Source organism: Phalacrocorax carbo, chromosome 4 (genome assembly GCF_963921805.1).
Source record: "Phalacrocorax carbo chromosome 4, bPhaCar2.1, whole genome shotgun sequence".
Taxonomy (NCBI): domain Eukaryota; kingdom Metazoa; phylum Chordata; class Aves; order Suliformes; family Phalacrocoracidae; genus Phalacrocorax; species Phalacrocorax carbo.
In genome coordinates, this window is record NC_087516.1 from 71166299 (window position 1) to 71177264 (window position 10966).

The 10966-nt window shown below is 44.1% G+C and overlaps 1 protein-coding gene across 2 annotated transcripts; it reads left to right on the forward strand.

The window, feature by feature from the left end:
* Positions 1 to 205: 205 nt before the first annotated feature.
* PCDH18 (protocadherin 18) lies at positions 206 to 9993 on the forward strand. 2 transcript variants are annotated; one of them, XM_009512009.2, is made up of 4 exons: positions 206 to 3254; positions 4187 to 4275; positions 4411 to 4574; positions 8846 to 9993. In XM_009512009.2, the coding sequence occupies exons 1-4, from the start codon at positions 759 to 761 to the stop codon at positions 9520 to 9522; spliced, it is 3426 nt and encodes a 1141-aa protein (XP_009510304.2). In that variant the 5' UTR covers positions 206 to 758; the 3' UTR covers positions 9523 to 9993. The 2 variants fall into 2 exon arrangements, with proteins under 2 accessions (XP_009510304.2, XP_009510305.2); XM_009512010.2 differs by having other exon boundaries at positions 4190 to 4275.
* The last annotated feature ends 973 nt before the right edge of the window (positions 9994 to 10966 follow it).

The window sequence follows — 10966 nt, forward strand, 5'->3', positions numbered from 1 at the left end:
CTGAAAATCGGGGAGGGGGCGAGTTGATTTAAAGTTGCCCTTAGTCACTTCTGCGTCGTGTCCGTCCCGTCCCGTTCCCCCCCTTCGCGGCCGCACAGCCCGCATCCCGGTCCCGCCCCCCCCCCCCGCCCCAGTCCCGTCCCCTCCTCCCCCGGGCCCCCCCTCCCCGGCCCGCCCCCCTCCGCTCCCGGCCCGCCCCCCTCCGCTCCGGCCCGCCCCTCCCCGCCCCGCCGCGCAGGGCTGCGGGCGGGCGCGCTGTCCCCGTCGGGGCGGGGGGCTGATTGGCTGGACTGGGCTCGGCACATGCCGGGCAAAAAGCTTTGTCTGGGGAGTTAGAGCGAAGTTGCGGAGGATTTGAGGCTGGAGTCGGCGAGCGAGGGTGTTTAGTCTGGCGGCGAGCGGGGAGAGGGAAGGGAAAGGAAGGGAAGAGGAGCTCCGCGGGCGGCCGGGCTGCGGATCCCGCGGGCTGCCCGGCGGCCCCTGGATGCTCCGGCGGGAGCGGAGCGCGCTGCCCTGCCGCATTTCGTCCTGCAAGAGGAGCGGGGAGTCAAATGAGAAAAGCGTGGATTGCCTACGGCTTGTACCTGGATGTCCCGGCACGGTGTGTATAAAAAACCCCAAAAGTTTTCTGATCTGGTAAGATATTAAGACTTGGCTGGCTAGAAAAGGCGTTTTCAAGTTTTAAGAGGACCAGACGTGCGCCGGGTTTAAGGTACCACAGGAAGGCGAAATAATTGCTTTTTAACTTGCTTGGAGAAATGAATTGCAAAAACTTACAAATGCACCGAATCGGCGGTAAAATGCACTTTGTATTCATTTTTGCACTGATGATAGTATCTTTCAATAAGGCTGTGCTGGGCAAGAATTTGAAATACAGGATTTATGAGGAGCAGAGAGTTGGATCGGTAATTGCAAGACTGTCGGAGGATGTAGCCGATGTTTTATTAAACCCTTCCTCGGTTCGCTTTCGAGCCATGCAGAGGGGGAATTCCCCCCTGCTTGTAGTCCGTGAGGATAATGGAGAAATCAGCATAGGAGCTAAAATTGACCGGGAACAACTCTGCCAGAAAAACTTAAACTGCTCCATAGAGTTTGACGTGATCACTCTGCCCACTGAACATCTGCAGCTTTTCCATGTTGAAGTCGAAGTGCTGGATATTAATGACAACTCTCCCCAGTTTTCCAGAGCTCTTATCCCTATCGAAATATCAGAGAGCGCAGCTGTAGGGACCCGGATCCCTTTGGACAGCGCTTTCGATCCAGACGTAGGGGACAACTCCCTTCACACTTATTCCCTTTCTGCTAATGATTTTTTTAGTATTGAGGTGAGAACCAGGACGGATGGTGCTAAGTATGCAGAGCTGGTTGTGGTTAGAGAGCTGGACCGGGAGTTGAAGTCAAGTTACGAACTCCAACTCACTGCTTCAGATAAGGGGGTGCCTCAGAGGTCTGGGTCATCCCTCCTGAAAATAAGCATTTCTGATTCCAATGACAACAGCCCTGTTTTCGAGCAGCAGTCCTATATAATCCAACTCTTAGAAAATTCACCCATTGGGACTTTGCTCATAGACCTCAATGCTACTGATCCAGATGAGGGCGCTAATGGTAAAGTTGTGTACTCTTTTAGTAGTCATGTGTCTGCCAAAATTATAGAGACTTTTAAGATAGATTCAGAAAAAGGGCATCTGACCCTCCTGAAGCAAGTGGACTATGAAGTAACCAAATCCTATGAAATTGATGCTCAGGCTCAAGATTTGGGGCCAAATTCTATTCCAGCTCATTGCAAAATTATAATTAAAGTTGTGGATGTGAATGACAACAGACCTGAAATTAACTTAAACCTGATGTCCCCAGAGAAAGAAGAGATAGCTTACATTTCTGAAGGGTCGCCCCTAGACACTTTTGTTGCCCTGGTCAGAGTGCAAGACAGGGACTCTGGCATGAATGGAGAGATAGTTTGCAGGCTCCATGGTCATGGCCACTTTAAACTTCAAAAGACTTATGAAAATAACTATTTGATCTTGACTAACGCCACTCTAGACAGGGAAAAGAGAGCTGAATACAGCTTGACTGTAATAGCAGAGGACAAGGGAACGCCAAGTCTCTCCACAGTGAAACACTTTACTGTCCAAATCAGTGATGAAAATGACAACCCACCCCGCTTCCAGACAAACAGATATGAGGTTGTTATCTTGGAAAATAACTCTCCGGGAGCATATATCACATCAGTCACAGCCACAGACCCAGATCTAGGTGACAACGGGCAGGTGACCTACACTATTTTGGAGAGCTATATTTTGGGAAGTTCTATAACCACCTATGTGACCATCGATCCCTCCAACGGGGCAATCTATGCCCTGCGAACCTTTGATCATGAAGAAGTAAATCAAATTGCTTTTATGGTTCAAGCTAGGGATGGAGGGATTCAGCAGCTTGTTAGCAATACCACGGTTGTACTAACAGTCATTGATGAAAATGACAACGCTCCTGTCATTGTGGGGCCAGCGCTACGCAACAGCACGGCAGAAATCTCAATTCCTAAAGATGCTGGAATTGGTTTTCTTGTCACCAGGATAAGGGCTACAGATAGAGACTCTGGTATGAACTCTGAACTCAGCTGCTCCATAGCAGCTGACAAAGAAAACAGCATCTTTGTGATGGATCCCAAAACCTGTGACATCTCTATCAATGTGAGCGTTGAATCACTTCCAGCAAAACAATGGGAGTTTTTTGTGATAGTCCAGGATAAAGGCAGTCCTCAGCTTAGTACTAAAGCACTTCTGAAATGTACCGTTTTTGAGTACGTTTATTCATTTTCAAGCACAGAAGCAACTTTGGTAAGCCAGCCCTCCCTGGATGTCTCCATGATAACGATTATATCCTTAGGATCAATCTGTGCTGTGCTCTTGGTCATTATGGTAATCTTTGCTACAAAATGTAATCGAGAGAAAAAGGACACCAGGTCCTACAACTGTCGCGTGGCGGAATCGACCTACCAGCACCACCCAAAACGACCCTCGAGACAGATCCACAAAGGGGACATTACATTAGTGCCAACGGTTAATGGCACTTTGCCCATCAGGTCTCACCACAGAGCTTCTCCGTCATCATCTCCGACCCTGGAAAGGGGACAAATGAGCAGCCGGCAGAGCCACCACAGCCACCAATCGCTGAACAGCCTGGTGACAATCTCCTCTAACCACGTGCCCGAAAATTTCTCCCTGGAACTCACCCACGCTACTCCGGCTGTTGAGGTAAGGTCCACACCTCGGTCTGCACATCCATTCACTCAGGCATTCACTTGGTACTCTGCACGCAACCTGTGAGAGCAATAGGCAAGTAGGTCTATGCCCAACGAGAACGTGTTAGGGATTTCTCTTTAGATGTCTCAGCTTGGCAGTTTTACTCCGATATTAACTGAATCCATTACCATGGGGAACAGGATTAAATCTATTACGAACAGCATTATTTCTTGGTTCTTCCCTGTAAGGTCGAAACAACAGAGCACAGCACAGACAGTAGTCTGCTCTGGCTTGCTGCTCTTTCTTTTTCTTCCTTGCCTTCCCTTTCCCTCTGTATAGCTCTGTTTAAGAAAGAGTGCCAGGGGGTTGGTATAAAGAAATAATACAGGAAATTCTTTCATTAATTGGGACAGAGAACTAAAAGGTTAAACACTGACACAGTTTAAGTACAGTCATTGTAATATATGATTGTAGCATCTCAAACTTCGAGACTATCCATCTCGGTTTTTACTGCAAATGCTCTGTAATGGCCTCAATGAGAACTCTGTCCTGGTATCTCTTTACATGTGGAGCAATGACATTTTATTTTGAATTAGGATTCTGGAATGGTAAAGGGTTGATTCTAATCTAGTAAAACAAAACTCCACCTCTGTTTAATTACTTGTTTCACTTGTTAATGAATTAATTATTATGAGTTCAGAGCCTAGTGAACAGCAGCCCATTTCCTCATTGCACAAGGTCCTCCGATGTTTCCTGTGGCAGACACTATGCTTCAAAATAGTCCGTTGTACTGCATTATATATGTGCAGGAATTTTATTTAATTAAACTTTATGGGGGGGGGGGGGGAACCCCAAGAAACAAACCTGAGAAGCTAATTAGTGGCTTTACAACTAGGAATTTGAGCTTTAATTTCAAGGAATCAGTCTTTTCACCTTCTCTTTAGCAGGTTTCTCAGCTTCTCTCGATGCTTCACCAGGGCCAGTACCAACCAAGGCCAAGTTTTCGAGGAAACAAGTATTCCAGAAGCTACAGGTAAAGATCTGGACTGTTCTGCTGCATATGCATGGACACGTATCAGAAAATATAGACATGTATTTTTAATCAAAAAGCAGAATATAATGTACCTGAGATAATTTAATTCCACCATCACCACACTTCTCTTCACAGGTATGCCCTGCAGGATATGGATAAATTCAGCTTGAAGGACAGTGGCCGGGGTGATAGTGAAGCTGGAGACAGTGATTATGATTTGGGGAGAGAGTCTCCAATTGACAGACTTCTTGGGGAAGGATTCAGTGACCTTTTCCTTACAGATGGGAGAATTCCTGCAGGTAAGAGCACAATGGAAGCTGAACAGTTTATTTTCAGTGCTGCCTGGCTGTCACTTTCATAAAGCTACTACTGAGAAAGCAGAAATTTTTTAGCTTTCAAGTCCTGTGTTTCCTTCCTTTTTACTCTGCGTCATGATAAATATTGAGCTGAAGCCTTCACATATCTAGTAAATTGAAACCTTAGACGCAACTGAAAATCTGCCCAGAGCAATGCCTACTTTTTTTCTATTATTCACATCATCATGCGCTGGCTTCAAATTCCCCCCAAAAGCATGATGTGCTCCATGTCCTTAGACTTTTAATGACTGGGTGGATGTTTTTGCAAAGCCAGGCAGTTGTGGTTTGTTAAAAATACACTGAACTATAATTTGGGAGATACATTTTCTACAGTGGGTTTGAACCATACAATACAAACTTCTATCATTCAGAAATGGATTGTGAAAGTGGTCTAGAAATGTGGATGGAGAAGAAAGAAAACTGTGTTTTTTCCCACTGAAATGTGAACTGAGTGGCAAGGGAAGGATCTAAATATGTCCCAGATTTTAAATCTTGCAACCCTAATTTCTAGAAGAAAGAGCTTAAGAGGTACAATTCGGGGGAAGGGAGGCAGAAAGCTAGAAAAGGGTGAGTGAAAGTAAGACACACACACATGTACAGGTTCACGTGTATGAAGTACCACTTTTAAATTTATGCCCAGTTATAGGTTGAATAAAAAAGATGATGGAAAATCATGCTAAGTACAAATATGGGAATTTTGTAATTACTTTAATAATTATACAGGCACTGGCTGTACCCTAGATCTTGTACTTATTTCAGATCCTATTTAGTTTTCTCTGTATAACCGACAGACTGGCTAATTTCAGTATGGCCCACTGAATGAAGAGTGTAAACTTAAAAAGTTTAGTAAAGTCATTTTATACACAGGGGCACATCACTTTGTAGAGTGGTGCAGCACATATTCCCTCCTAAATTTGCCCCCACATGTTGCCCAGGGTTGGAGGAGAGGACCTGCAGTGCTGCAGCTCCTTCCCTCTGCTGCCAGGGAAAACACCAGTGAGGGGATTGTACCTGACCTTGGTGTGTTTTACCCTGAGAAATATGCTGTTATGCTAGGCAAGAGTAAACCCCAAGAGTTTAATTTGTTCTTCTTATACATTTTGGCTTTAAAATTTTCTGTGTATATTTGGCTGCAGACCAGGTCTTGTCTCACCTACCCAGGCGTTCACCTACCTCCTCAACTTAGTCAGACATACCCAATGTTTCAAAACCAGAGACCTGGAAAAGTTACTATTTTTTCAGAATCCTTAATTGAAATCTGGAGTCCTAATACATATTTTATCCTCATGTCCCCCAGCTCCTACTACTTATTCCTCTACAAGCTAGCATAAGGCATTCTCTCTGTGGCTGGCAAGGAGGCAGGGAGGGATCTGCTAGAGCTCTCAGTTGCCAAGGGAACTTCAAGTACACTGGTGTTTGCACTGGCATCCAGCCCTGCTGCTGCCAAGGAGGAGCTGTCCCCTTCCCGGTGGGCAGCTGGGGGCTGCCAGCAGGCGGGAGTGGTTACCCTCTTGGCTAGCTGAAATGCCTATGACTCATTTTCAGCTCTTGCAATTTGGTCTTTGGACAGGAAGCCAAAGGGTAGGTTTTCCAAAAGTGCCCAGCCTTCACCCAGTGCTAATCACATTCAAAGTAAGGGAAACTCCTGCTGAGTACAGGCAGGACTGTGTTAGGCTATCAAGATGGGCATTTAATCTAACCCAAATGTCCATTTACTGCTATACCTGGTCTTAATCCATCAGATAAATATGCTGAAACCTGTTCAGATGAGACCTGAATTGATCTGCAATCCAAACAAATAAAAAGGAAAAGAAAACTTCCTGGAGGATTCCTGTTCTCCATTTTGAAAGGTTTCTGCATTGTCGGTCTGGACACAGGCTGAATGCTGTGAGAAAGTCCCTTCAGTTTGTCCCTTTAAGGTGGAACTGGAAAGGAGTGGACCCAGTCCCTCGAAACTTCAAAAATTACGTGATCAGAAAGTTCAATAACTGTCCTTGAAAGACTTGTTTCTGTCTTTCTGTCTTTTTAAATCCTCGCCAATAAGCTTTACGTTCTGGCAAAAAATAAAAAACATCAGCATTTGTTGTGTATCTGGGGTTTTTTTATTTATTGCTGATTTAAGGAAAGACTGTGACACCATTCATTTTCCTCAGAGTATCTTTTTGTTCTTATGTTCAGGAATGTCAAAATTTATTATTTTATACCAAAACCAGTTCTGATAAGACAAGTAACAAAACTCACAATAAGACAACCCTCACTACTAATGAAGTGCTAGACCACTGAAAGTGTCCCATTAAGTTACAGGAGTCTTCTTAATTAGAAGAGTAATCCTAGTAATCCTTACCTTCTGGGATGAGTTGAGTGCTGGTCCAGGCTCCATGGATCACTCAGATATCTTTTCTCCTATCTAACTCTTAGGCATGTTTTGTAAAACAGCGCACATATGCTTTTCATATGTGGGAACAAAGCACTTGAAGGCATTTCAGACACTTGTATCAAAACTTCAGCCACTGATATTTTCTAGGTTGCTTTTGTTGTTTGAAGCTCACTGATCAGCAAGCTGTTTGCAATAGCTTGTGCACTATCCAGCCTGCAGCCTGAACCTGTATTCTTGAAGAAATTTATACTGTCACGTGTACAACACAGAGAAAGTTTATACTCAAAGAAATGGAAAGGGCATTAGGAAACCAAACGATATGATAGGCTGTGTAGAGCACAGAGATGAATAATGCTGACAGAATGAGAGTAGGACTTTATCAATCATTGGTCTGTCCTAAGCTGAAATACTCTGTTCAGTTCTGCTTACACCATTGCAAAAAGATCTTTTGATAAACTGAGTGGATCCAGAGCCAGATGGTAAACGTGATGAGAAAGAGGAAAACTTACAGGGCGTGACTGCAAACATTTCTTATATGTTCAATATATAGAGAAAAAGAAACTCTGTTCTGCATAGGGCTAATCTAACCATCAATTGCTAGAGAATGAGGGCAAAAGCTTCTTATGGTCAAAACATGCATAATGCAAAGAGTCTGGCATTTCTGAAAACTGTCTTTTGAAGTATGTGACTCAAATTCAAGTTAGTGGGCCTGCAGCGCCTAGGTCTTTTCCAGCAGGTCTGCCAGGCACCCAGGCACGACCCAGCCTGAGCCAAGGCTTCCTGTCCTATGGTCAGTTCCCTTTGGAGAGGAAGATTTGGCCTCTCCTGGCACATCTCTCTTTGCAGGTCTGTAAAATAAGTCTTTGCCTGCCTCTGCTTCCAGGGACCATTCCCAGACCTCTTCAGGTGTTTGCGGAGGACTCTTGCAGTGGCACTCCTTGGGCCAGTTCTGACCAGCATGGCTCCCAGGGGTGCAGTCACTTGTCCCATTGTATTGCTTCTCCCTGAGAGACGCCACTAAACCCAAGCAGCTGCAAGAGTGGCTCTGTTGTCTTCTGCTCCTCAGCCCTCCTGGCTGGCCTGGGTGCCCACCTTGTGGGTTAGAGCCCCCCTTGTGCCAAGGCCTGAGCCAGCACAGTCCAGTAACCTGAGCTACAGAGCTGTGAGTGCACCTCAGAGTAACTCCCATATAAACACTGGTGTCACACAGGCTGTGAATTAAGCCCTAGGTATTCTGATACTGGATTAAAATTTAACCCATTCAGTTAAAAAGGTAATATGGTAGCGGATCACCTCATATTCAACATACACCTCATTGTCGGATCGAAAGGAGGTGTGTTAATGAAGAGGAAGAATTTGGTTCTTTTTTATTTTCCCTGTCCCTTTATTCCCACTTTATTACTCTGATATGCTTCTCTAATTGCATGTGGAAGACTTCACTAAAACTTAAGTAAATGCTTGAAGGTAGAAACACCTTCATTTTATTTTACATATATTTTTAATGAAACAGCTCTGTACAAAGGGAACGAATGGCTTTGAAGTCACAAGTGCTTGTTTTCCACCTGGGATTTACATATTTATCTTCAGCCCTAGTTAAGAGATCGCATTACTGTCTTACATGTTCTGCATTTATTGTTCTCATTTTTTGAGACCATTTGGCAATGGAAGTATGTTTAGATCCAGACCAATTGTATTTTCCCCCTTTCTGCACACTGAAAGTGAACCCAAACATTTGGACATCTTTGGAGAAGTGCAGTCCCTGTGTTAGTCCCTGCAAATGTGTGTGATATCTGGAACAGGAGGGGGATGCTCACTCTCCCTTTTTTCTCACTTGCAGCAATGCGGCTGTGCACGGAGGAGTGCAGGGTTCTGGGACACTCCGACCAGTGCTGGATGCCACCGTTGCCCTCTCCCTCCTCCGATTACAGAAGTAACATGTTTGTCCCTGGGGAGGAATTCCAGTCACCCCAGCAGCAGCTGCAGCTGCAGCAGCAGCAACAGCAGGGCCTCGAGGAAGAGCCACAGCCTGCTGACACCACTGAGAAAAAGAAGAGCTTTTCAACGTTTGGTAAGGACTGCCAGAGTGACGAGGAGTCAGGGGACACCTGTACCTCTTCTCTCCTCTCTGAAATGAGCAGCGTCTTCCAGCGCCTGCTACCTCCCTCGCTAGATGCCTACACGGAGTGCAGTGAGATGGATCGCTCCAACTCATTGGAGCGCAGGAAGGGACATTTGCCAGCCAAGACTGTAAATTATCCACAGGGGGTGGCAGCCTGGGCAGCCAGCACACATTTCCAAAATCCTGCCAACAATGGGCCCACTCTGGGGACTCACTCGAGTGCGCAGCCTTCCTCTAAATGGCTGCCAGCCATGGAGGAGATCCCAGAGAATTACGAAGAAGATGATTTTGACAATGTGCTCAACCACCTCAGTGATGGTAAACACGAACTCATGGATGCCAGCGAGCTGGTGGCAGAAATTAACAAACTGCTGCAAGATGTCCGGCAGAACTAATTGTTTCAAATGCCTATTTTTCCATATTTATGGAAAACTGGAAGGGAAAAAAATAAAGAATGAAAAACAGACTGAGAAGAACTGGCATTGCCAACTAGTTGCATTTATCATAAATGTGTCTGTGTATGTTGAATATTAAAATACTGTATTTTCATATGTACACAATGCAAGTGTGATTATCTTTATCTGTATTTTAAAAATACATTTGTACCTTATATTTATGTGTAATTTAACAAATAAATTTTATTTTTGTACACTCACAGCAAGCATGTTTTCCTAAATGTATATAGATGGTACCACCCTTGTCAAACTTCCAGCATTCTTGCCATTCAGACATGTTAAAAAAAAAAAAAAAGGAGGGATATTGCTTTCCCTTTTTATTACTTTTAAGTCTCAAATGTTACAAATACGAATTCAAACCACTGAAAAGTTATGCAAACATTAGTTAAAATAAATGATCCAACACCTTGTTGCAATGTTTCATTCTTATAATAAAGACTTGTCAACTCCCATGAAACCTAAAATGTCCTTTTTATTTTGATGCTTCTGGCCTTTAGAGTAATTTTCCCATTTAATTACTGGATTATGACAGGCTGGGGTCTTCCTCTTTTTAAAAGTAAGTGTTTTCCCAAGTGAACTAATCATGGAACTCAGTGACGGAACTTCTAATGTTATCTCTGCAAAAAAAGGTAAATTTGTTCTGCCATCATTATGCTGCAAAGCCAGTGGAAGTGAGTGGTGTATACATGAAAGAGCAGTAAAATCAGCTTTTCTGACCTCAAGCTGAATTCTCAATTTATGTAAATAAAAATTTGCAGTTGACTGCTTTATCCTTGTAAACGACACCAAAATAAAAGGAATGTTGCATCTCCCAGGAAAGCAGCTGATTATAGCTGTATTTTGCCTCTGTTGTAAGTGTGCCTGTCTTGCATTTGCAGAGTAGTACAGAAATACTTGAACTTCCTAGAAAAGAGCTATACTGCAGGTACATTGGCTCTTGCTGAACCCCATCCTTCCAGAGTGGGGCTTCTCCTTGTACTGAAGCTGGCTCTGTGAAAACAACAATTTATACCGTGGTGCCATCACCACTGTGGGGGTGATGTAACTGCTATTTCTCAGATAAAAGTCAATGCTGTTCCTTTAGTTCCTTTTTGTGAAAACCTTTTTGGTTAGCCTGTCATACACAGGGAGATTTTTCTAATAGTAAACAAACTGATTTTACAGTTGAGAAATATGGGGGGGTTCTGGGCTCCTGATGCTCGTATTAGGAGAGCGTTAAGTTATTAAGAGGTGGCCAGAAAAACAGGTATTCCAGGCTGTAGATCCATATTTTTAATAGGGTATATTGTTTACCAGAAATGTGAAAAACTTGAAAAAATCCAGGTGAACCTGAGCATAAAAAGTGACACATACCTTTATTCTGGAGAATTGGACCTGTAAAGTA